The sequence below is a fragment of the Ranitomeya variabilis genome, chromosome 8 (genome assembly GCF_051348905.1).
Source record: "Ranitomeya variabilis isolate aRanVar5 chromosome 8, aRanVar5.hap1, whole genome shotgun sequence".
Taxonomy (NCBI): Eukaryota; Metazoa; Chordata; class Amphibia; order Anura; family Dendrobatidae; genus Ranitomeya; species Ranitomeya variabilis.
Genome location: NC_135239.1, coordinates 214,825,886 through 214,853,862, shown reverse-complemented (window position 1 = coordinate 214,853,862; position 27,977 = coordinate 214,825,886). Strand labels below are relative to the sequence as shown.

At 43.1% G+C, this 27,977-nt stretch overlaps 1 protein-coding gene and 1 long non-coding RNA gene across 2 annotated transcripts in view; one reads left to right on the top strand and one right to left on the bottom strand.

The window, feature by feature from the left end:
• Positions 1-27,977, top strand: part of LOC143787840 (uncharacterized) — a 108,170-nt gene that overhangs the window by 57,983 nt on the left and 22,210 nt on the right. The gene's annotated exons all lie outside the window — the stretch shown is intronic.
• Positions 105-14,891, bottom strand: LOC143787836 (uncharacterized). Its single transcript, XM_077276939.1, has 2 exons — positions 14,363-14,891; positions 105-1,279 (listed from the first exon to the last, which is right to left on the bottom strand). The coding sequence occupies exons 1-2, from the start codon at positions 14,747-14,749 to the stop codon at positions 662-664; spliced, it is 1,005 nt and encodes a 334-aa protein (XP_077133054.1). The 5' UTR covers positions 14,750-14,891; the 3' UTR covers positions 105-661.

Genomic DNA, 27,977 nt, shown 5'->3' with positions numbered 1-27,977 from the left:
GAGTATACAGTACAGACCAAAAGTTTGGATACACCTTCTCATTTAAAGATTTTTCTGTATTTTCATGACTATGAAAATTGTACATTCACACTGAAGGCATCAAAACTATGAATTAACACATTTGGAATTCTATACTTAACAAAAACGTGTGAAACAACTGAAATTATGTCTTATATTCTAGGTTCTTCAAAGTAGCCACCTTTTGCTTTGATGACTGCTTTGCACACTCCTGGCATTCTCTTGTACAATTTTCATAGTCATGAAAATACAGAAACATCTTTAAATGAGAAGGCGTGTCCAAACTTTTGGTCTGTATTGTAGATTAATCTTTATTATCAGGGCTGGTGTAATGGTGCTTTGTGCATGACTTCTATTCCCTGCAGTTTACTGTACAGGAGGTGGTGCTGGGGCTGTGTGTGACTCTGGGGAGGAGTGGGAGAGGTGTAGGTGGAGTTTCAAGTCTGTTCTCACTGTTGCCTTGAAACCCAGCATAAGAAATGATGGGTAAATGTAGTAAGTGAGCTGAGAATTATGAAGAAGTGTATGCTATGACAATATATCTGGTGCCAGGACACAGGAAATGAAGCATAAAGGCATAAAACAACATGAAACGTAGCAGAAAAAGTGTATTGGGTTATTTAGGGGCATTATCCTTAAGCAGTTATGGTAAAACTAGTAGTGGAGTCAGGGAAATGGATAACCTCTTCAAGGTCATTTGCTCTCCATTGCTGTTATTGTCCTGCACCTCTGGAATATTATTAGGTCCTTCTGCTCCACATTTATTTGCTTCTTCTGTTGAGTGCTCTGCTGCTTCTTGTCTCGCTTGCTCTGCTGCTTCTCTTGTGTGCTCTGCTGCTGCTCTTTCTAGCTCTGCTGCTTGCTCATCCACACGTTGTTTTTCTGCTAGTTTTGCTGCTTGTTCTTTTGCTTTTTCCGCTTCACGGTCTTTTGCTGCTTGATTTTTATCCTCCTCTGAGATTATTAAACTGTATTGGAACTTTCCCTCCATCTTGTTTTTCTCTCTATATATGATATTTTCCAGCTTCTCGAACCATGTTGCTTGCTCTGGGCTGAATTGATCATCTGGGACCATTTGCACATAGTCTTCTACAATACCGTTTTGCATTGTTTGTGCTTTGGATCGTATCGCTCCCTCAATGTCTTGCAGCATTTTTGCTTCATATTTCTTTCGATAGTAAAATGTTGAGATGCCGCAACAACAGTTTTCCAGCCAGAGAGACAGCAGAATCATCAGTGATGTGACACCAACCCCAATCATCTGTAGAAAAGAAATGCATCCACGTAAATATTTTTGGGAAGGTGGAAAGTAGCAGACACCCAATAATGTATCCGGAACCCTGAATTACCACGATTTACCACATTGTCATGTTTAAGGGCTGACGGATTGTTTTTATGCCTCGTTACGGTGGTCAGAGCTCTATCTAAGACAAAGCTCCAAACACACTACAAAGATATATGGGTAGAAGAATAAATTCTGGGTAAACTGCCACTAAGGAGAGCTAAGAAACCTACTGCATACTAACGTAGTGAAGACTGCAATGTACACTCATGAGAAAAACTAAGTACATCCTCTTCTATGGATTCACATATAAGGAGACCATAGAAGGTCTTAAAATTAAAGGGCTTATCCACTACTTTACATCTCCCTTTCACATGAACCAACTGCTATAGGCAAGCACTTCACTAAATCCCTCGCTTTATCAAATCTTGCTGTATCCTGAGCTGTTCTCCTGGTCACATGATCCTCTGGCTGAAAATCTTCTGCTTCCTGTGATGTCACATCAGATTCTCCCTCACTTCCCGGTAGTGATGGGTCGTTTGTGACTGATCTGGTACAAAGAGCCGGCTCCCTGCTGTGAACGATGGGAGCCAGCACCCCAGTGAGAGCCACTGAATTCTTTGTATGGATGTCACTGGGCGTACAATTCTGGTATTCGGCAGAGTAACTCCACCCACCTGACCCAGACTCCGCCCATTCATTAATGTAATCGGCTATCTGCAGGTGAATGGGGTTTCGGCCATGGGTGGGCGGAGTTTCGATCACATTCACTTTTTTCAAATACATAATAGGGAACCATAATTATTAATATTTGCCAAATGCCAGAATAATAAGAGAGAGAGAACGTTTTAAGGCAGTTTTATTACTTACTGCAAAATCAAACGTTCACATACACTAAGATTACTATGCCTTTACACCATTCTGGACTGCCCATGTGATGATGTCATGTGTTTGGAAGCTTCTGTTCTTTGGCAACATCTGAGTTAATTAGAGGCATACCTGTGGATGTATTTTGATGCACACCTGAAACACACTGCTTTTTTTTGGAGCTTCATGGGAAAGTCTCAATAAACCAGCCAAGATACCAGAAAGAGAATTGTGGACTTGTACAAATCTGGCTCTTCCTTGGGTAAAATTTGAAGATACCTGAAGGTGCCTCGTTCATCTGAACAAACAATTATACACAACTACAAACAAGATGGGAATGTCCAGCCATCATACCGCTCAGGAAGAAGACGGGTTCTGTGTCCCAGAGATGAACGTGCTTTGGTCCGACATGTTCATAACAACCCAAGAACAAAAGCAAAAGACCTTGTGAAGATGATGGCTGTGGCTGGTAAGATTGTGTCACTATCCACAGTGAAACGAGCAATGTATCAACATGGGCTGAAAGGCCACTCTGCCAGGAAGAAACCATTACTCCAAAAGAAACATAAAAGGCCAGATTAATGTTTGCAAATGCACACAGGAACAAAGATTTTAATTTTTGAAGACATGTCCTGTGTTTTGATGAAACTAAAATTTAACTTTTTGGGCATAATGACCATCATTACGTTTGGAGGAAAAATGGGAAAGCTTGGAAGCCTAAGAACACCATCCCCACTGTGAAACACGGGGGAGGCAGCACCATGTTGTGTTTTTTGTTTTTATTTTGCTGCAGGAGGGACTGGTGCACTTCACAAAATAGATGGCATCATGAGAAAAGATTATGTGGCAATACTGAAGCAATAACTCAAGACATCAGCCAGCAAGTTAAAGCTTGGGTAGAAATGGCAAAGCTGAAAAGGCAGGTGCGAGCAAGGCGACCTACAGACCAGGATCAGTTACACCAGTGCTGTCAGGAGGAGTGGACCCAAATTCCGACCAACTATTGTGAGAAGCTTGTGGAAGGAGATCCCAAACGTCTAAGGCTTCTTTCACACTAGCGTCGGGCTCGGCCCGTCGCAGTGCGTCGGGCCGAGGTTACCGACGCTAGCAGTGAATGCGCCGCACAACGGGGGCAGCGGATGCATTTTTCCAGGGCATCCGCTGCCCCATTGTGAGGTGCGGGGAGGAGGGGGCGGAGTTCTGGCCGCGCACGCGCGGTCAGAAAAAGCGGACCGTCGGCAGCAAAAAAACGTAACGTTTTTTGCTCCCGGCGGTCCGCCACAACACGGCGCAACCGTCTCACGACGGTTGCAACGTGTGTCAATGCGTCGCAAAGCGTCGCTAATGTTAGTCTATGGGGCAAAAATGCATCCTGCAGACAACTTTGCAGGATGCGTTTTTTCCCCTAAACGACGCATTGCGACGTATTGAAAAAAACGCCAGTGTGAAAGTAGCCTAACTCAAGTCATTCAGTGTAAGGGCAATGCGACCAAATACTAATGAAATGTAGTAAGTAATAAAAATGCCTTAAAACTATACCTCTCTCTCATTATTCTGGCAAATATTAATAATTATGGTAATCCTAATTAACCCAAAACGAGAAAGGTTTATTCTGATTTCATGTCAGATATTGAGAAAAACCTGCAGATGTGTTTTTATATAGTGGATGGAAACTTCTGGTTTCATCTGTATAACACGGCCGAGTGCTATGTGATGTTCAGATACCACTGGGACCAGTGTCATTCTTTGGGGCAGTGCAGATTTTAGATTTTTTTCTTCTCATGCCGTTTTGACATAAGAAAACAGTTGCATCATGCTGCGAGAGCATCCGATGATTTGATTACGCGCACCCATGCAAATCTATGCTTGATACAGATACTTTGTTCTATTATGAAGAGACCTCAGTGAAAGCTGCAGTGTAACATCACTTATTTTATTGCTGTCAGCCATTAAAAGGTCTCATAACTACAAGATTATTATTTTGTTTCTCCCATTGAGAAAATCAATCTTTTTTTTTCAACTGGCTAACGTGGTACCAAAATCTTTTTTTTTTAACTTAATGCAATTTTCCAATTCAGTCAAGAAAAACAAGTGTGTGCATGATATCTCTGAAATCTCACAGCTTTTGCTGGTACTGTAAAAAGCAGCTTTTCATTTGCATAAAAAAAGCAGCAAAAAGGGAACGTGTGAACATAGCCTAAGGCCTCGTTCACATGTCAGCACATGGCCAGCACTCTGCTTCAGTGTCTGCATGTCAAAACCAGGAGTGGAGCAGAGCGAGCACCTGCTCCTTGTCCTGGAGACACAAACGCCAAAGAAAACCTGACCAAATACACCCAAGTGTGAACAAACCCAACAGCTTATATATCCAAATTACTATGAAAAGGAAAAAATCTATAATCAATTCTCTTTTTCTGATTGTACACTCTAGGCATTTAACACTATTTTTTTTTTCATTTGATGCAATATACCACATGTCGCAGTTAATGAAAGATTCAGTACCATGACATGCGCCATTTGGCAGATCCACAGAATGTCTTTCCTCAGCCCTCATGCCGACAATGCATCTTTGTTTACCGCATTTAACCCCTTCATGACCTTGGGTTTTTCCGGGTTCGTTTTTCGCTCCCCTCCTTCCCAGAGCCATAACTTTTTTATTTTTCCCGTCAATATGGCCATGTGAGGGCTTATTTTTTGCAAAACAAGTTGTACTTTTGAACGACATCATTGGTTTTACCATGTCGGGTACTAGAAAATGGGAAAAAAAAAAACAAGTGCGGTGAAATTTAAAAAAAAAGTGCAATCCCACACTAGTTTTTTGTTTGGCTTTTTTGCTAGGTTCACTAAATGCTAAAACTGACCTGATATTCTGATTCTCCAGGTCACAACGAGTTCATAGACACCAAACATGACTAGGTTATTTTTTATCTAAGTGGTGAAAAAAAATTCCAAACTTTGCTGAAAAAAAAAAAAAATTGCGCCATTTTCCGATACCTGTGGTATCTCCTTTTTTCATGATCTGGGGTCGGGTGAGGGCTTATTTTTTGAGTGCCGAGCTGGCGTTTTTAGTGATACCATTTCGGTGCAGATACGTTCTTTTGATCGCCCGTTATTGCATTTTAATGCAATGTCGTGGTGACCAAAAAAACGTAATTCTGGCGTTTCGAATTTTTTTCTCGCTACGCTGTTTAGCGATCAGCTTAATGCTTTTTTTTTATTGATAGATCGGGCGATTCTGAACGGGGCGATACCAAATGTGTAGGTTCGATTTTTTTATTTTTTTATTATTGATTTATTTTGAATGGGGCGAAAGGGGGGTGATTTAAACGTTTATATTTTTTTTATTTTTTTCACTTTTTTTTTACTTTTGCCATGCTTCAATAGCCTCCATGGGAGGCTAGTAGCTGGCACAACGCGATGCTATGCAGCAGAAATACAGGTGTGCTGTGAGTGCCGACCACAGGGTGGCGCTTACAGCTACCGGGGACCAGTAACCATAGAGGTCCCAAGGACTTCTATGGTTACCATGCAGAAGCATCGCTGATCATGTGACGGGGTTCAGCGATGTGCTCATTTCCAGCCGCCCGACCGGAAGCGCCGGTTAAATGCCGCTGTCTGCGTTTGACAGCGGCATTTAACTAGTTAATAGTGGCGGGTAAATTGCGATTTCACCCGCCGCTATTGCGGGCACATGTCAGCTGTTCAAAACAGCTGACGTGTCCCGGCTTTGATGCGGGCTCACCGCCGGAGCCCTGCATCAGAGGGGTAAAACAATGTGACCTTCATGGCCGACCATGTTTTAGTGGTGTCCTATATAAAGTCGGGGGTAAAATATCACAAAGTGACCGTCCTCTCCTCGGTATGTCCCAAAATGCATTTTATTTGATAATTTTTTCAAAAAAGAAAACAGTAGTTTGACAATAAATGGCTTCACCCAACCACTAACCATGAGTGGATGAAAAGTTTTGGTGTATCATTCATACAGTTATATGAAAAAGTTTGGGCACCCCTATTAATCTTAAGCTTAATGTTTTATAAAAATTGTTTTTTTTGCAACAGCTATTTCAGTTTCATGTATCTAATAACTGTTGGACACAGTAATGTTTCTGCCTTGAAATGAGGTTTTTTGTACTAACAGAAAATGTGCAATCTGCATTGAAACAAAATTTGACAGGTGCATAAGTATGGGCACCCTTATCATTTTCTTGTTTTAAATACTCCTACCTACTTTTTACTGACTTACTAAAGCACTTTTTTTTGGTCTTGTAACCTCATTGAGCTTTGAACTTCATAGCCAGGTGTATGCAATCATGAGAAAAGCTACTTAAAGTGGCCACTTGCAAGTTGTTCTCCTGTTTGAATCTCCTCTGACGAGTGGCATCATGGGCTCCTCAAAACAACTGTCAAATGCCCAAACTTTTTCATGTAATGGTATTCTCTGACAAAAGGCCAAGAAAGCAAAAATTCTGCCAGGGAGTGTAAACTTTTGAGCACAACTATAATATATGAGTTTCACTTTTTGTATTGAAGAACTGAAATAAATTACGGTAACTTTTTCATGATATTCTAATTTAGTGAGAAGCACTTGTATTTGTGTATAATGGATTTTATTTGATCAAATTTTGTCTAATGAAGACTAGTTTATTAAAAACTTTTTTCTTTTTGTCATTATATAGAAGCAAACTTCTGTCCGTATTTATTATTTTTCTTCTGCTGTTTTCATGGATTCTTGAATTTGGACTGGAATTAGTGAAATGTTACGTACATAGATTTACCGGGGAACACAATTTTCATTGCTTTAGATCTGTCCTTGTTTTTGACTAACTTTTGGCGTCTGAGTCCGAAAGTGACCCCAGTTTTTCTCTGTCACAACAACTTTTTAAGCTTCAGGATGTACTCCCTTTGTCTCCAAAAAGTTTCCATACAAAATGTGCAAACGGTAAGTAATAATGCAAAAAATAACCTGACTGTAATGTTTATTTCAAGCTGTTTTGTTCAAATGATATATTATTACTGTAAGTCAAGTTATGTGCAAGTAGTAAAGTTAAATAGCAGTTAAGGTAAAAATTTACACTTATAGCTTTTCCTGGAGTGTTCAATCTTTGGAGAATCCCTTATACTGACCATCCATGACCTTTAAATCTTTGTGGAATCGTTCTCCTTGCTCATCACTGAGTGCACCAGTTTTTTCAGGGAAGTTAGCAAGATTGCTATGCAGAAAATGCACCTTGATACTCCTGTTGCAACCAAGCATTTTTTAGCTCTCCAAGAGTTTCCGTACAATTTGGTGTAATTGTTTGCATGTGTATTTCCAAGAAAGTCCTTGACAAGGTCTTTGAATGATAACCAAGCTTTGTTTTGAAATTTTGACATTATCCCAATGAAATGTTCATCTTTGATGAGCTGCTGAATCTGAGGACCAGCAAACACAATGGCCTTTATTTTTCAAATGACAAACTAGGAGATGCCACAATGAAGTATAAATATGCGAATTAACTCTTGAAACAGTCTGGCGAAGCTTTGACCAATTGCTTCATGAGGCCGGGTTTCATGTGCAGAGGTGGGAATATAATGTTCTGTCAACAAGTGGCTCATGCATAATATTTGGATGACCAGGTTTGAAGTCAGATCTTGGAGGCTAATTCCTCTCCATCCAATGCTTCTCACAAGCTCAGCTGTCCCACATGCACAGAAAAAAAGGATGCATGATATATCGGCATCGCTGACCTAGAAGTAAGCATACCATTTTAAGCTCAGCACAGGTGATCCAATTGTGTTTGTGACATTTCAACAACTCAATGACTCTTTTTATGTGTCTGTATTTTTCCCAAAGAGAAACTGAATATTCAACTAGAACTGCACCAAATAAATTGCCATTGTGGAGCAGGACACACTTTAAGCTTGGCTTTGAGATATCGATGAGCAGTCGCCCTTCATTTGAATTCTAGAATGGAATTCCCAATTCCTCAATTAAACCATATATATTATGGCGATACACGAAGCCACTGTCACTTCTAAAATAATGCAGACATGCGCTTTCTCTGGGTGGAAAGTAGGATGCCTTTACTCCTTTTTCAAGCAAGTTTTTCTCATGCAGTCTTGACGCAACGGGTTCTGAAGCATTTTTCCGTAGTCCCATATCTTGTACCAAATCGTTCAACTTTTGAAGGTCAAACCCCCTACAAACGAAGAAATTTTCAATCTCAAAATCTTCATCATTGCTGTTACTGTGTTCTTCACCATAATGCTGTTCTTGAAAAGAGGGTAGCTCAAGGAAAACTGCACTAGGATTTCAGCTGAATGAGGCCCTGCACGTATAGTTGATGGTAGACTAGGATGCTCGATTAGTTTTTCCTGTTATATCCTGAAGTTTTAACTTTACAAAAGTAACAGTCAATGGAATGATCTCTTGGCTCTCGCCAAACCCTAGGTACACCAATGGGCATGTTATCACGTGGTCCCTTCGTCCACATTCGTAAGCTCACACTGCTCACACCTTGTGACTGGCCCAAAACTTATCATGATCACCAAGTTTTACTTTGAAATATGGAAAATAGTCTTGAGACAAAGTGCTGATCTTCATCCTGTGACTAGTGAAGCTGTCACAGATATAACAAGAATTCAGGGCTGTTTAAGCACTTACGCAGAGAAGTAGCAGAGCCAGCCATGATCTCAAAGGCTGGTTTCACACGTCCAGATAATTCCCGTACCGGAGAACACGGTACCGGAGTTATCCGTGTCCGTGTGCTCACGTGGTATATTTATGTGGCACATGTGCGGCAGCCGTGTGCCGCATTAGGACCACACAGATGGTGGCTGGGAAGCAGCGCTACAGTAAGCGCTGTCCCCTGCTTGTGGTGCTGAAACCAGCTGTCATCTGTTCTCCCCTGCTCGGCCGGGATGAGCACAAGCCGGGGAGAAGGGATGAAAGAAAACCCGACGTGGGGTCCCCCCTATATTTTACAACCAACCCAGCAAAACTCACAGGTGCGGGCTGCTCTTCAGCCTGAGAAAATGCCAGCTGATTTTCCCACTCTGAAGAGTTCATTTGAATTCATGCCACCAGGGGGCGCAGCTTCGGTGATGTCACCGCTAGTCACTGAAGCTCCGCTCCCAGCATTTCATTCATTCCCCAGTAGTTTACAGCCAGGAGTGGTCGCATTAGCAGCGCTCCGGTTGTAAAATGTAAATGCCCCCAGATATGGATTACGGCGTGGGGCTTGACTGTACGGCGGACAGGTATGGGTATATACGGTATGTATATTTTTTATTTTGACTTTTTTCCAGGAGATCGAGGGCTTTGCTTGGAATGGCAGAAGGATAAAGATGGAAAAACTGTGTTTATTGTTTTATTTCATTAAAATACTTTTTTCTTACTGTGTGTGTTTTATTAACCCTTTAATAACTGGGATTAATAATGGATAGGCGTCTTATTGACAGCTCTCCTTTACTAAGCCTGCTTAATGTCACCTTACAATAGGAAGGTGACATTAACCCCTCATTACCCCAATTGCCACTGCTACAGGGCAGTGGGAAGAACCAGGCAAAGCTCCAGAATTGGTATATCTAATAGATGCACCTTTTCTGGGCAGCTGCGGGCTGCTGCTCTGCCCCCAGCTGTGAGTTTTGCCAGGTTGGTTGTAAAATATAGGAGGGACCCCACGTCGGGTTTTCATTCATTCATTGTCCCCTGCTTGGTGGCACAGCAGGGGACAATGGATGAGAGCCGGCTTAAGCACCACACGCAGGGGAACAGCCGGCTTACTGTAGCGTTGCTTCCCCCGTGGGCCGTCCGTGCGCACGGAGGAGACTGTACACTGTTCTCCGTGTGCGGGCCATTTGGTGGGCCGTGTATCCAGGTAAAAATGGACATGTCTCCGTGTTTTGCACGCGGACACGCAGTCCGTGAAAACACCCTGACATGTGCATAGACCCATTCATTTGTGTCAGTGTCTCCGGTACGTGAGAAAACTGTCACCACACGTACTGGAGGCACTGGTGTGTGAAAGAGGCCTAAGTGAGTGTCTACACATGAGTGTAAATCCCTACAATATATGGAGAAAAAATAAACCACTACAACATGGTCAGTGCTGAAGGTTTTTTTATGTGGTAAACAAAGATATATAGTAAATCTATTACCCTTGGTTGTAGCCTTTTTCCTTTTCATAGTAATTTGGATATTTAAGCTGTTCACACATCGGTGTTTTTGGTCAGTTTTTCGTTGGTGTTTGCTGGGGCCAGGAGCGTCCCTAGGACCCGCAGGTGCTCTCCTTGTTGGCTCTAGTTCTGGTTTTGGCAGATGCTGATGCCCGGTGCTGACACGTGAACGAGGATTTATAATTTTTGGTCGGTGCAATGTTTGTCACATACCTGCTTCCAATTGTCATAGCTATTCTCTTGCAGTAGATAGGCTATTAAGGGCTTTAAGTTGCTTTTCGTTTTGTCTTTTTAATATTCACTATGACTAAGGCCGGCTACATGCCAGAAATGCATCAGCTGCTTTCTAGAGAGTATACGTAATAATACAATATACTGTTCTTTTAATCGAAATGGAATACAATTTAGAGGTTTTTATACACCAAGAATTGGGATGTGGAGTTTTCTCTACTTTTACCATTAATCCGGATGAAAGATAAGACATCAGGAATGATCTTAGAGAACTCAAAAAAGTAGTTGTGTAATGCATAGGTGACACTAAATTAAATGATATTTTTAGCTGGTAGCTCAAAAAGCTGATGATAGGTTCCCTTTAAACTGAACTGGCCTATGAAAGGATCATATATGTATTATATGGGATGGATTATTTATGTTGACCTTGTCCACATGAGTTATAATGAGGATTATATGGAACCTCAGCTCATGTCCTGACAGCTGTGGGCATCTTCACACTGATTAATCCGTGGGGGGCTCATCTTGCCCATTAATGTTTAATGTTCTGTGTACTGACAGCGGTTTTGTAACTGCACATTTTAGTGAGTGTAACCTCACCTTCCTTGCACATTTTTGCATTTTTATATTTGTCTATTTTAACTTGATTGTGTCAATAAATAATTTTTGATATTTTTGTACATTAAAAAAACTCCTTTATTTCTCCTTTTTTTAGTACAATTATCATGGAGTGGTATTTAAGTGACTAAGTGAATTTTGCTTTGCATACTTAACAATATGAGTCTGGGAGTTTTTGCAATGATGTTAGAGAACCAATTGTAGCTACCAATAGACATGGGAACGGTTATGAGACCATTTCCAAACAATTTGTTCTCCATCAATCTACAGTGAGTGATTATTCACCAGTGGAAGCCATTTATAACGGTTGACAAAACACCCATGAGTGGATGGCGTAGAAAATTCATCCCAAGATCAATACTGAGAGAAATTGCACTAAACCCAAGCTAAGGGTATGTGCACACGTCAGGATTTCTTGCAGAAATTTCCTGAAGAAAACCGGAAATTTTCTGCAAGAAATCCGTATTTTTTTTTTGCGTTTTCTTCCCGTTTTTTTCGCGGTTTTTTTAGCATTTTGCAAGCGTAATTAGCTTGCAGAATGCAAAAGTTTTCCAAGCGATCTGTAGCATCGCTTGGAAAACTGACTGACAGGTTGGTCACACTTGTCAAACATACTGTTTGACAAGTGTGACCAACTTTTTACTATAGATGCAGCTTATGCAGCATCAATAGTAAAAAGATATCATGTTAAAAATAATTTAAAAAATGGTTATACTCACCCTCTGCAGACAGCCGACCTCCTCAGCGGCGTCCGTTCCTATAGATGGTGTGGTTCAGGACCTTCGATGACGTCGCGGTCACATGAGCGGTCACGCGACCAATCACAAGACAGCGACGTCATCGCAGGTCCTGAACCACACCATCTATAGGAACGGAAGAGAGAGCATGCACCGGTGAGAGGCGGGAACACTCCGGGGCCATCAGAGGGTGAGTATATGACTATTTTTTAATTTAATTCTTTTTTTTTTTACCACTTATATGGTGCCCAGTCCGTGGAGGAGAGTCTCCTCTCCTCCACCCTGGGTACCAGCCGCACATGATCTGCTTACTTCCCGCATGGTGTGCACAGCCACATGCGGAAAGTAAGCAGATCAATGCATTCCTAGGTGTGCGGAACCCCCGCAATTCCGCAAATTTAATGAACATGTTGCTTTTTTTTCCGCGATGCGATTTTTTCGCGGAAAAAAAAGCAGCATGTGCACAAAAAATGCGGAATACACTGAAAATAATGGGAGGCATATGTAAGCTTTTTTTCGCGTTTTTATAGCGAAAAAACGCGAAAAAACACGAAAAATACTGAACGTGTGCACATGGCCTAAAGCTCAGACTCTAAAGGCCTTGGTTAGTGTGTTCAAGTATATGACAGTACAATTAAAAAAAGACTGAACAAGCGTGGCTTCTCTGGAAGGGTTATCAGGAGAAAGACACTTATCTCTCAAAAAGAAAATGGCAGCCCAGCTAAAGTGTGCAGACAAGAAGACTTCTTGAACAATGTCCTTAGGTTAGACGAGACCAAAATGAATAAGTCTGACCAGCTTGCCCTTCGCTGCATTTAGTGAAAAGGAAACCGCAAGTTTTCTTTATACCAAAGTATTTTAGGGTCACAGTTGAGGCCGTCTATAAAAAAATCCTTAAACTTGTCTGCAACAGAATTATGCAACAGGACAATGATCCCGAGAGGCCGATCTACATCAGGAAGGCTGAATAGGAAAGAATCACGGAGCTGCAGTGATCCAGCTAAAAAATAATGCAGAAACTAATTCTTACAAATCGCAAGGAACTTTAGCAGCATTGTAAAGTGCACTGAAATTCCTCCATGATGATGAGAGTCATACAGAAATTATTTGCTTCAAGTTATTACTGCTAAAGGTTCAGTATATTTAAAAGCTATTGGCTCATGGAGCAGACATAATATTTCACAAACTACTTCTGTTATTTGGCCTAGTTTGTGAAAAGTAAATAATTACATGGTGTATTTTTTCATATATAATGTTGTTTTTCATTGGAGATTGTATTTACCCAATTTTAAGACCTAAAGACCAGATTTTGTTTTACTTTGGCCTATTAAGCAAAACCATGGTATTCAAAAAGAATGCACTTAGATTTTCTCATGAATGTATACGTATATAGTATACAGGGAGCTCCCCCTAGTGGTGGCTGCAGACAGGATCTTATGTGTCTCTGTATACCGGGAGCTCCCCCTAGTGGTGGCTGCTGACAGTATCTTATCATGTATCTCTGTATACAGGGAGCTCCCCCTAGTGGTGGCTGCAGACAGGATCTTATCATGTATCTCTGTATACAGGGAGCTCCCCTAGTGGTGACTGCAGACAGGATCTTATCATGTATCTCTGTATACAGGGAGCTCCTCCTAGTGGTGACTGCAGACAGGATCTTATCATGTATCTCTGTATACAGGGAGCTCCTCCTAGTGGTGACTACAGACAGGATCTTATGTATCTCTGTATACAGGGAGCTCCCTCTAGTGGTGGCTGCAGACAGGATCTTATGTATCTCTGTATACAGGGAGCTCCCCCTAGTGGTGGCTGCAGACAGGATCTTATCATGTATCTCTGTATACAGGGAGCTCCCTCTAGTGGTGGCTGCAGACAGGATCTTATGTATCTCTGTATACAGGGAGCTCCCCCTAGTGGTGGCTGCAGACAGGATCTTATGTGTCTCTGTATACCGGGAGCTCCCCCTAGTGGTGGCTGCTGACAGTATCTTATCATGTATCTCTGTATACAGGGAGCTCCCCCTAGTGGTGGCTGCAGACAGGATCTTATCATGTATCTCTGTATACAGGGAGCTCCCCCTAGTGGTGGCTGCAGACAGGATCTTATCATGTATCTCTGTATACAGGGAGCTCCCCCTAGTGGTGACTGCAGACAGGATCTTATGTATCTCTGTATACAGGGAGCTCCCCCTAGTGTTTACTCCAGACAGAATATTATCATGAATATCATGTATGCAGTGAGCTCCCGCTAGTGGTGGCTGAAGACAGAATATTATAATGTATATCTTGTATGCAGTGAGATCCCCCTAGTGCTAACTACAGACAGTATGTTATCATGTATTTTTGTATGCAGGGTTACGGTATATTAATTCTGACACCTATAAATATATTGTTTCTCTTTTTCTAAAGTCCCCAAATGTTATTGATCAATTTAAAAAAATAAATTTTGTTACCTGACTTATTGCCTTTGCATTGGATCCTATTTCCTTTCCAGACAACGATCTCATAAAGCATTCAGCGTATCGTCCATCTGCTAATAAAATGAAGAACCACAGCAGGGGGCCGTATAGGATTTGTATAATGATGTACACCATGTCAGGGCAGCTGTGTGGTGCTTTACAACATCCACCTGAAAACTTACAGCCTAGAACAAAAAGGACAAATGTGGGAATCCCAAAAAATGTCATACTGTAGGCGATGCCAACTGCCTTGTCTGAAGGACAATCGAATTCTGGTTCCATCAAATTTTTCAGTAAGAGCAACAACAGCGCAAAGAATGATGTCCCCAAGACATTGTGATGTTGAAGGATGAAGGCTTGGAGGCTCGGTATTGCAGTCATTATGCTAAGAAGTAAAAACCCCTCTAGTCCTGGTGATATTTATGCAGAATAATTGCGGCTCCTTCCCGACTTGTGTTCTTTTATAAGTTCTCTGCTGCGTGAGAAGATTGATTGAAAGATTTATAGAGTTTATCCGGCTCGTGTCTTTACCAGGCAGATGAACTGAATGTGCTCTCCGGTATCATAATTACATATTATAGATGACGAAATATGAAACTTTTCCTGCTGCACAGCTCTATCTGCATAAATTAGATGTAGTTCCGTAGCATAGAAGGATTTTCCAGTAAATAAAGTGTACCTGCCAAGAACTGTAAAGAAAAAATTTAAGGGGTGTTCCTACATTTGAAAGCTGTCCATTATTCATAGTATCCAGCTCGCTAGTGGTTTGACGATATGGAGCCTCAGTGGTCCCGAGAATAGTGCTCTGCAGAGAGGTGCACATGCCCGACTTCCATCTGTTGTCTGTGGGACTGCCAGACACTGCTGAGTGTTGCAATTGAATATCTGGCTGTCCCATACACAGATTTCTCATGATGTTTGGGGGGAACCCAGTGGTTAGACCCTCAGGGATCAGAAGGTAACCGCTTATTCAATGGATAGTTTACAACTTTCAGTTTGGGGAATACCTCTTTTATGTATGTGTCTCTATAGTGTAAATTGTGCCAAATTTGCAGTTTCGATGCAAAAGTGTTTTGTAGTGTCCAAGTGAGGCCTCCATAGACAACAAGGACATGCAGATTGCTTTGTCCTGGCTCTGGCTGTTTCCGTGAATGGAGAATATGGCTGTCCATACTGTACAGCACCATATTACCAGACACATGTATATCTGTTCCCCAGGGTTGTGATCAATAATCGCTCAGCACAAAACTGCAGCATAAGAGATAGGAAAGCTGCACATCTCAATAGTGGAGTTTTGCTAAGATAAACGCTCCTGAACTCTGGCTTTATTTGCACCAACAAACCTTAACCTCATAGAGAATCTATGGGATATTGTCAAGAGGAAGATGAAAGACACCAGACCCAACAACGAGCTGAAGGCTGCTATCAAAGCAACCTGGGCTTCCATAACCCCTCAGCAGTGCCACAGGCTGATCGCCTCCATGCCACGCTGCATTGATGCAGACATTGATACAATAAGGATCCCGACCAAGTATTGAGGGCATTTACTGAACAGACATTTCAGTAGGACATTTCGGATTTTACAATCATTTTTCAAGCTGGTGTTATAAAGTATTCTAATTTACTGAGATAATGACTTTTGGGTTTTCTTTGGCTATAAGCCATAATCATCAACATTAACAGAAATAAACACTTGAAATAGATCACTCTGTTTGTAATGACTCTATATAATATGAGTTTCACTTTTTGTATTGAAGATGTGAAATAAATTAACTTTTTGATGATATTCTAATTTTGTGAGAAGCACCAGTACATCACTGGAGAGGGCTGGGAGGCATACACATCACTGGGGAGAGCTTGGGAGGCATACACATCACTGGGGAGAGCTTGGGAGAGGCATATTGCCACGATCTATTTTTGTATTTGTGGCAGATCTGGTTCCATTGAGTTAAACCTTTTTTCCTTTCAATCCAGCGGGGGCTAAATGTCAGTTTTTCCCTGCTGGCAAGCTGGTGTAATTGCATTGCTGCTGGGTCAGCTGATGTGGGCGGTGATCACTCCCACCATCCTTTAAAAGTTCACCTGATGCATCAGCTGACATTAATTTTGCATGGCCTCCCTTTGGTTTGGGGAAGGCTATATTTACCTGCCCGTGTGCTGAACTCGTCAGTGAAACTTCCGTTCTTGTCTGAGCAGCTGATCCTTGTGATACCTGTGTATAGTGCCTGTTCTTGTATGCTTGTACCGTGTATTACCCTTCCTGTCCCTTGTTTTGTATCTGCGCTTAGACTCTTTTCCTTCTGTCTTATCTCTGGCTTTGACCTTGGCTAAAGCTTCCTGACTATTCTCTCGATTGTAGCCTTGGTGACTGTGTTACCCTCTCTGGCTTCTGACCCCGGCTTGTATTATACAATGCTGTCTGTCTCCACCTTTGGTTACTACATTACCCTATGGTATGACCTCGGATTGCTTGACTCTCCTCTCGGCTCCGCCGGCTCCCTTCGCCGTTCTCCGGAGTACGGGGCTTTGCCGCGCCTCCAGCCACTCACCCGGTTATCACGTGTTGCAGGTTCTGTTAACCTGCGGCGCACTCACGGCCAAGGCCACATGTTACAGCGGGAGTCCTCCGGCTTCCTACTCACTTCCCCGGGCACACATTCTGACTCTGGTGCTGTGTCCATGACATTGTCACTGACCCATAAGAAATCTTTGCCTCTCTTGCGTGGAGCTTTGCGGCATTAGTGTATTGTTGTTATGGACCCTCTTCGTGCTCTCTCAGAGCAGGTCAATAGTCTTAATCAAATGATGCAAAAGTTGTCTAATGAGCAGAAAACACTGGCTCAGTCCCAGCAGCAGGTTCAGAGGGAGGTTGCGGATGAGGTGCAGGGTGCTTTTTCCTCAAGGGCTCAGGGTTAGGGGGTTAGTGATGTTTCTTTAATTTCTCCTGAACCGCCCTTTAAGTTACCTGATACCTTCTCTGGGGATAAAAAGACATTTTGGGCCTTTAAAGAGGGGTGTAAGCTGTTTTTCTCCCTGCAACCCCGTTCTTCAGGTAATGAGGGTCAAAGTGTGGGAGTGATTATTAAGAGAGGCTCTGCAGGCTTGGGCTTTCTCTTTCCCCTACGGTCCCTGAAAGAATCTCAGTGGATTGGTTCTTTGAGGCCCTTGGGCATATATATGATGAAACTAATCGTGTGCGTCTTGCTCAGGACATGGTTTTGAGTGTGGTGCAGGGAAAGCACTCTGCCGAGTGGTTTTGTTCTGAGTTCAGGCTTTGGGCTGCAGAGGTGTCATGGAATGACTCGGCTCTCGGGTTTGTTCCATAGAGGTCTGTCCGAGCACCTGAAAGATGCCTTAGCATTACATCCTCCACTGGACTCCCTTGAGGAAGCTCTGACACAGGCCGTCTGCATGGACTGTAAACTCCGTGTTAGGGGGGGGTGATGCAGCAGGAGACCCCTTTGTATTCCAGCAAAGTTGATTCATCGTCATCTGTTGAACCCATGGAGGTGGGAGCCATTTTGTTTAAGGAGAAGGAAAGGAGGCGCCGCCAGGAAAACAAGCTGTGTTTTTATTGTTGGGCTCCAGGACACTGGAAAAAGGACAACCCTTCTTGCCCTTTATCCGCCAAGATGTCGAGAAATGTCTAGGTCTGGGTAACGGTCGAGGAAGTTACCCAGACCCTCAGGTACAATTTTCCTCATTTTTGGAGTTGGAGGTAGACAGTAGTCTATCCCTCACCACTGCTTTTGTATATTGTGGCTCTACCATCAACTTAATTGACTCTTGGTTGGTGACTCACTGTAAGATATGCAAATTGCCTCTTCAGAGAAAAAGAGGACTATAGCGCCACCTGTTGGAAGATAGGAACAGTCAGGCTTGAGACTCCAGTTAAAATTGTGGCTATTGACTCTTCTGCTCTCACCAAAGAGGGGATCCTCTATGTCTCTGAAGTTTTCTTGCTCAAAGTGGGCCCTTCACATGTGGAGCACATAAGTTGTTTTGTTTTGGGGTCAAATTGTACTAACCAATGTTGTAATTCTGTGTTCATGACTAAATGTGTAAAGACTGTATCTGTGTCGTCTGTCAGTCTGGAGGGTATTCCAGAGTACCTGAAGGACTTCGAGGATGTGTTCTACGAAAGCGAGGCTGAGGTTCTACCGCCACACTGGTCTTTTGATTGCGCCATTGATTTAATTCCTGTGCCCAAATTACCTAAGCCCATTTGCTTAATCTTTCAGGTCCTGAGTGGCTGGCCGTGAAGGAATATATTTCTGAGAGTCTTTGTAAGGGGCATATCCGCCCTTCTGTTTCTCCTGTGGCAATCGGATTTTTCTTTGTAAAGAAAAAAGTTGGTGGTTTGCTCCCTAGTCTCGACTTTCGGTAACTCAATAAAATCACTCTGAGAAACACGTACCCTGATTTATGTAACCAATTGTTCGGGGCTAAGTGGTTCTCTAAATTGGATCTACGGGGAGCCTATAACTTGATAAGGGTTCGAGAGGAGGACGAGTGGAAGATGGCGTTTCGCACGTCTGAAGGTCTTTTTGAGAATCTGGTTATGCCCTTTGGTCTGACAAATGCCCCAGACATTTTTCAAAATGTTATTAATGTTGTGTTTTCAAACCTCATCGGTCGCTTTTTGGTTATATACCTTGACGATATCTTGATTTACTCCTTTGATAGTCAAACCCATTTGCAACATTTGCATACTGTTCTCCAGAGACTCAAGGAAAACCAACTTTTTGCGAAATTGGAAAAATGTTCATTTTTTGTGCAGGAATTATCATTTTTGGGATTGATTGTTTCTAATGAGGGGTTTCGCATGGATCGCAAGAAGGTGCAGGCTGTCATTGACTGGCCTCAGCCCCAAGACTTGAAAGGTTTGCAACGCTTCTTGGAGTTCGCAAATTAATATTGGAAGTTCATCAGGGGATTTTCACAGGTGGTTAAGCCTCTTACTGATCTCACGCTTAAGGGTGCTGATGTTAAAAATTGGGTCAGCGTCCGCTGTAGAATCTTTTTTGGCGTTAAAGAGGTGTTTTATGACTGCCCAGGTGTTGGTTCAACCGGATCCGTCTAAAACTTTCGTTGTGGAGGTTAACATTTTCGAGGTGGGGTGGGGGCAGTGTTGTCACAGGGACCCGCCACTTTAACCAATCTTAAATCATGTGCCTTCTTTTCCAAGAAGTTCTCTCCAGCTGAGAGAAATTATGATGTAGGCAATAGAGAACTTCTTGCTGTCAAGTTGGCCTTTGAAGAATGGAGGCATTTTTTTGGATTGGGCGGCTCATCCCATTACTGTGATTACCGATCATTAAAATTTAGCTTACATTGAGTCTGCCAAAAGATTGACTCCTAGGCAGGCCTGGTGGTCACTTTTTTTTCTCGGTTTCAATTTTCCATCACGTTTCGCCCTGAATCTAAAAATGTTACGGTTGTTTCTTTGTCTTGAAGTATTGATCCAGTGTCTCCTCCCGAGCCTCCATCTCCATTCTTCAGCCTGGGGTGGTTGTGGCCGATATCTCATTTAGAGAGAGAGATTTTTGAGGTCCAGTCTCTTGCTCCTAGTTCTAAAAATAAATTTGGGGCCTTTAAAGAGGGGTGTAAGCTGTTTTTCTCCCTGCAACCCCATTCTTCAGGTAATGAGGGTCAAAGTGTGGGAGTGATTATTAAGAGAGGCTCTGCAGGCTTGGGCTTTCTCTTTCCCCTACGGTCCCTGAAAGAATCTCAGTGGATCGGTTCTTTGAGACCCTTGGGCATATATATGATGAACCTGATCTGTACCCTTGGTGACTGCGTTACCCTCTCTGGCTTCTGACCCCGGCTTCTATTATACCACGCTGTCTGTTTCCTCCTTTGGTTACTGCGTTACTCTCTGGTCTGACCTCGGATTGCTTGACTCTCCGCTCCGCTGGCTCCCGTCGCCATTCTTAGGAGTACAGGGCTTTGCCCCGCCTCCAGCCACTCCCCCGGTTATCACGTGTTGCAGGTCCTGTTAACATGCGGCGTACTCACAGCCACGGCCACACGTTACAGCAGGAGTCTTCCGGCTTCCTCCGCACTTCTCTGGGCACACATTCTGACTCTGGTGCTGTGTCCATTACACTGACTGTCGGTGTTAAAGCAATCTGCAGTGACCAAGCTGGAGTAAGGAGCTCTCTGGGTGCAGTGGTGCTTCTGCTGAGTTTGCTTATCTGGTGCCTTTATTTTGCTGTGTGGTGTTTTGCAGCAGGGAAAGCTAAGTGTTGTGTTTTTGTTACCTTGTCCTTTTGGTGTCTGTCACTTCCCCCCTGTGTTAATTACCTGCAGAGGTGAGGCTAGTACTCCTTACTGGCCAGTGCACTAGCCAGGGCAGTTATAGCTGACAATTAGGGACAAGGTATCCTGACAACAGCGGGGGGTGGGGAGGACCCACATAAGGTGTTAGGGGAGTGCAGGGACAGGCTCAGGTTTGAGCTCAGGAGGTGACCATCCCTCATTCCCTATTGGTAGGGCCTTCCTCCCCCCTATTCCATCCCCATTGTTTGTTGTGCCGTTAGCTAACCCACCATCTATTGGGTCGTGTCACACTGTGACAGTCACTCCATGACACATATACATCACTGGGGAGGTCTGGGAGGTACTGTATATACATCACTTGGGAAGGCTGGAGACATATACATCATTGGGGAGGGCTAGGGGAATAAAAATCACTCAGGAGGGTTGGGAGGCATATACATAACTGGGGATGGTTGGAGGGATACACCTCACTGGGGAGGGTTGGAGGGATACACCTCACTGGGGAGGGTTGGAGGGATACACCTCACTGGGGCGGGCTGGAGGGATACACCTCACTGGGGCAGGCTGGAGGGATACACCTCACTGGGGCAGGCTGGAGGCATATACATCACTGTGGAGGGCTGGAGGCATATACATCACTGGGACGGGCTGGAGGCATATACATCACTGGGGAGGGTTGGGGGCATATACATCACTGGGGAGGGTTGGGGGCATATACATCACTGGGGATGACTGGAGGCATATACATAACTTGGGAGGTTTGGGAGGCAAACACATCACTGGGGATGGCTGGAGGCATATGCATCACTGGGGATGGCTGGGGGCATACACATCACTGGGGATGGCTGGGGCATATACATCACTGGGGATGGCTGGGGGCATATACATCACTGGGGAGAGCTGGAGGCATATACATCACTGGGGATGGCTGGGGCATATGCATCACTGGGGATGGCTGGGGGCATACACATCACTGGGGAGGGCTGGGGGCATACACATCACTGGGGATGGCTGGAGGCATATGCATCACTGGGGATGGCTGGGGGCATATACATCACTGGGGAGGGCTGGAGGCATATACATCACTGGGGATGGCTGGGGCATATACATCACTGGGGATGGCTGGGGGCATATACATCACTGGGGATGGCTGGGGGCATATACATCACTGGGGATGGCTGGGGGCATATACATCACTGGAGATGGCTGGGGGCATATACATCACTGGAGATGGCTGGAGGCATATACATCAATGGGGAGTACTGTGAGCCGGAGGTTCCCCATACCTGGGCTAGTCAATACAGAACTGCCCTATACTTTGTGAATGGTACAGTGACAAGCCACTACTACATGAATAGCATCATTAGTCCAGTCATTGTGCCTCTGCATGAACAACACAGGCCTAATTTTACCTTCATGGACGACAATGCTCCAGCTTATCAAACTCGTATCATTGGGGAACGGCTGCTGGAGATTGGGGTTCCTCAAATGGAGCGGCCTGCACTTCCTTCAGACCTGAGTCCCATACAAAACCTGCCATGTAGAGGCTCGTAAATCTGTACCTCAGAACCTTAATGATCTGATTTCCGCCCTTCAAGATAAGTGGGATGTCATGTCTCAGCAGACAATAACTCCACTTGTCAATAGCAGGAGACGTTGTTGTCTACTGTAATTAATACTCAAGGCCCCATGACAAGTTATTGAGACACTGACATTTTTGTTGGGATATAACACCACTGTTTTTTGCTTTTGTTTGTTGTTTGTTTGAGATGAGGAAATCATCATTGGATCTTCTACTTAAATGTCCTACTTTCATGATAAAATATCACTGTAGTGGGAACTTTTTGTGTTTTTCATATATTTGACCCAAAAGACAAATATGGTCCATGATCGCCCCACTACCATATATATATATGTAATATATCATAATAGCCCCATATACAGTTAGGTCCATATATATTTGGACAGAGACAACATTTTTCTAATTTTGGTTATAGACATTACCACAATGAATTATAAACAAATCAATTCAGATGCAGTTGATGTTCAGACTTTCAGCTTTCATTTGAGGGTATCCACATTAAAATTGGATGAAGGGTTTAGGAGTTTCAGCTCCTTAACATGTGCCACCCTGTTTTTAAAGGGACCAAAAGTAATTGGACAGATTCAATAATTGTAAATAAAATGTTCATTTCTAGTACTTGGTTGAAAACCCTTTGTTGGCAATGACTGCCTGAAGTCTTGAACTCATGGACATCACCAGACGCTGTGCTTCCTCCTTTTTTCAGTTTTCAGTTGCTGTTTGTTTCCTAATATTGTAGCAATTTCTCGGATGGGTTTTTTCTGTTTTCGCAGCTTAAGGATGGCTTGTTTCACCTGCATGGAGAGCTCCTTTGACCGCACGTTTACTTCACAGCAAAACCTTCCAAATACAAGCACCACACCTCAAATCAACTCCAGGCCTTTTATCTGCTTAATTGAGAATGACATAACGAAGGGATTGCCCACACCTGTCCATGAAATAGCCTTGGAGTCAATTGTCCAATTACTTTTGGTCCCTTTGAAAACAGGGTGGCACATGTTAAGGAGCAGAAACTCCTAAACCCTTCATCCAATTTTAATGTGGATACCCTCAAATGAAAGCTGAAAGTCTGAACCTCAACTGCATCTGAATTGTTTTGTTTAAAATTCATTGTGGTAATGTCTATAACCAAAACTAGAAAAATGTTGTCTCTGTCGAAATATATATGGACCTAACTGTATATAGTATGATGGTCCCCACTGCCCCAGATATATAGTAGGATGCTCCTGCTGCCCTAGAGATTTACAGTGGGTACTGAAAGTATTCAGACCCCTTTAATTTTTAACTCTTTGTTTCATTGCAGCTATTTGGTAAATTCAAAAAAGTTATTTTTTTCTCATTAATGTACACTCTGCACCCCATCTTGACTGAAAAAAAACAAATGTAGAAATTATTGCAAATTTATTAAAAAAGAAAAACTGAAATATCAGTATTCAGACCCTTTGCTCAGACACTCATATGTAAGTCCGATGCTGTCCATTTCCTTGTGATCCTCCTTGAGATGGTTCTACTCCTTCATTGGAGTCCAGCTGTGTGTAATTAAACTGATAGGACTTGATTTGGAAAGGCGCACACCTGCCTATATAAGACCTCACAGCTCACAGTGCATGTCAGATCAAATGAGAATCATGAGGTGAAAGGAACTGGGCAAGGAGCTCAGAGACAGAATTGTGGCAAGGCACAGATCTGGCCAAGGTTACAACAGAACTTCTGCAGCACTCAAGGTTCCTAAGAGCACAGTGGCCTCCATAATGCTTAAATGGAAGAAGTTTGGGACCACCAGAAGTCTTCCTAGACCTGGCCGTCCAGCCTAAATGAGCAATCGTGGGAGAAGAGCCTTGGTGAGAGAGGTAAAGAAGAACCCCAAGATCACTGTGGCTGAGCTCCAGAGATGCAGTAGGGAGATGGGAGAAAGTTCCACAAAGTCACCTATCACTGCAGCACTCCACCAGTCAGGCCTTTATGGCAGAGTGACCGACGGAAGCCTCTCCTCAGTGCAAGACATATGAAAGCCGCATAGAGTTTGCTAAAAACACATGAAGGACTCCCAGACTATGAGAAATAAGATTATCTGCTCTGATGAGATGAAGATAGACCTTTTTGGTGATAATTATAAGCGGTATGTGTGGAGAAAACCAGGCACTGCTCATCACCTTCCCAATACAATCCCAACAGTGAAGCATGGTGGTGGCAGCATCATGCTATGGGGGTGTTTTTCAGCTGCAGGGACAGGATGACTGGTTGTCATTGAAGGAAACATGAATGCGGCCAAGTACAGAGATATCCTGGATGAAAACCTCTTCCAGAGTGCTCTGGACTTCAGACTTGGCCGAAGGTTCACCTTCCAACAAGACAATGACCCTAAGCACACAGCTAAAATAACCAAGGAGTGGCTTCAGAACAACTCTGTGACCAATCATGACCGGCCCAGCCAGAGCCCTGACCTAAACCCAATGGAGCATCTCTGGAGAGACCTGAAAATGGCGTCCACCAACGTTCACCATCCAACCTGACGGAACTGGAGAGGATCTGCAAGGAAGAATGGCCGAGGATCCCTAAATCCAGGGGTGAAAAACTTGTTGCATGATTCCCAAGAAGACTCATGACTGTACTAGCTCAAAAGGGGCTTCTACTCAATACTGAGCAAAGGGGCTGAAGACTTATGACCATGGGATATTTCAGGTTTTCTTTTTAATAAATTTGCAAAAATTTCTATATTTCTGTTTTTTTCAGTCAAGATGGGGTGCAGAGTGTACATTTAATGAGAAAAAATTGACTTTTTTTTAATTTACCAAATGGCTGTAATGAACAAAATGGTGAAAAATGTAAAGAGGTCTGACTACTTTCCGTACCCACTGTGTGATATATATATATATATATATATATATATATATAATGGTCTCAGTGCCCCCCATATATTATTACCCAATAAGATAAAAACAATAAGGGTAATACCTAATCCTGATACCCAGCACAATAGCCTCCGTCTCTTATGTTGACTTTTATGGCAAGTCTACAGAGATGGTGCAATGCAATGAAATAGATTTGTTGACGTCTCATAAACCGTAGGCCTACAGTAGTCTGCTGCTCACAAGACGGCTAGTGATGGAGAAGGATTGAACTGTATCAGCGTCATGTTGAAGCTAACACAGATCAATGTGGTGGTTGCCAGCGATCCAGGGCTCCAGACAAGTAATTTGGGTCAGGAGCTCTGAATCTTTGATGCTAGGGACACCTCGGATCGTCACCGACCCTGGCGCTGTGAGAATGGTCTGGTTGTTCCCTATCTGTTAAGGGAACAGTTATTAGAATTGCTCATGAAATCCCTCTTGACAGCATCTTGGAGGACAAAAAACTGAAGATTGTTTGACACATGACCTTTATTGGCCCAATATTGGGACTGACAACCAATTATTGTCGATCTTGCAAAATTTAGAGAGTTGGAAAGACTGGGAATATTCATATGTCCCATTGATACTGCTACCAGTTATTGATGAGCCTTTCCATTGAGTGGCTGATGATATTATAGGGACACATTTGCTCAGGCAAACTCTTTATTCTAGCAGTTGTCGACCATTGCTACACGATATCCAGAATCGGTGGCGTTGTCTTCCATACGAGCCGATAAGGTTGCAATGCTATACTGACTGCATTTTCTCTTGTGGGATTTCTGAGGGAGATGTTGACTGATCAGGAGATCAAATTCATATCTAATCGGATGGAAAGTCTCTGCAATAAAATACAAGCGCATCATCTTGTAGCCAGTTCCTATCCTCCTCAGTCCAACGGGCCATGGGAATATTTTAATGGGATTCTAAAATAAATGCAACCTGGCTCATAAGAATGTGATCCAGGTCCAAACCAACCAGATACTCTGGTTTGACAGTAATTCCAGATGGAAGGTCTATGAAGTGGGGCAGAAGGTTTGGGTGTTGGTTCCTATCTGCAGAACAAGTTACAGGCGGATTGGGAGGGTCCCTACACTATGTACAAGCATTTAAATTATGTTAACTATGTTGTGACCCTGGATAATCAGGGAGGCCTGTGTCTTGCCCATCTGTAGTATGCCTGAGGAGAGGAAGGGTGACATATTGTTGGACTTGGTGACTGGGACTCAGTGTACAATCCCTGGAGTCAGCAAATGTTAACCCTCAACTATCCTACAGTCAGAGGCCGAAGGTAGAGAAGTGCTTGGAAGATGGCAAGTAAGATGATATCCTATGCACCATCAAAAAAGGTGAAAATTATAACATTAGGTTAAGTTTTCCATTCACGTGATTGACACTACACAAAGAGCATAACCTCTAATTACAGGAACTCAGAACCAAGGGTAGTATTACTGGGACCACATTACTGGTGAGCCCGAGCTTCAAAACTTGGCAAGTGGACCTTTGTGGCCACACTGGACATTGTCTATTTACTGTCGGAAGGAGGGGAGGGGGGTGTAAGGAACAAAGGATGTTTAATATGCAATGTGCTCACTCCTAATTAGCCCACAGTCCAATTACAGACTTGCGATTTCAATATTACAATCTAGTCCGTCCTGGAAACATGAGCCCAGGACCAGGCATATAAAATATAGACAAGACAGTGGAAAGGTGTTCGCATGTGGGGATCGACCTGAGTTTGATGTCATCCATAAACCCTTTCTCCTTCCCTCAAGGAAACCGAAGAACAACTTTAGACGGAAACATTAGGTATTTCTATTACTTCTCCGTTGTTTTTTCATAACTGTTCTGCATATTTGTGCATCACATTATTTTTCTCTTTTTATACCTTTTCTTGCAAGTTCTGTATTTTTTATATTAAAGCTTAAAACTTTAATAAGTTTGGTGCTTGTTTGCTCTAAAGAATTCATAGCCTTTCAGAGAGAGTGTGACCTTTTGACTGTCAGAGAGTAATACATAATTTGGGAACTAATCACCCCGTGTGATTGATGAGTGGTGGCAGCGTGCTGTGTATCCGGGGTGTGGGGACTGTGTCTGGATGTGGTTTATTCTCACTTTGCAGCCTATGACTTATGACAGAGATTGAGTGCAAGACTGAGCGAGCGGAGATAAATTAACTCTTGCAGTCGCACCCCATATCACGTGCTGAAAAGTGTGTACGTGACACCAAGCAATAAGCCAATTAATGTGCCATAAATTATTCATCCTGCACGAGCCACTGTGATAAATTTGGTGCATTTACAGACTAGTTTAATTTTATGCTGTTTTTATACTAGAAATGATCAGTAAATCTGAAATAGTCCTCACTTATACTGTTATTTAAGGGAAATTGTCGGCAGGTTTTTGCAATGTAATCTGACATCAGCATAATGTATGGTCAGAGAGCCTGATTCCAGCAATGTATAATTTAATTTCCTGGGTGCAGCAGTTGTGATCGAATCACAGTTTTCTCCGCTGCAGATCCTGCAGAGCTCAGTTGTTGAGCTTCGTATGACCCCCCACACACCACAGCTTTCTGTGTACAATGTATAGTGATAGAGCTGCTAATCAGTGCTGAGGGCATGATTGGACTGGGAGGCACAAGGCCAGTAGTCCTTTAGTGATAATCTCCTGTTGATAAAACACTGAATAAGCCTAAAAAGTGACACATCCCTGGAATTAGGGTCTCATCATGGGTCTCTGCATTATGGTCCTCTAAGATCACATAGCAAAGCACTGCTGACAGATTCCCTTTAAAGAATGGTAATTCCAGGAAGGGCAGTCCTGATCATGAAGGTGGTGATGATGACAGTACTGT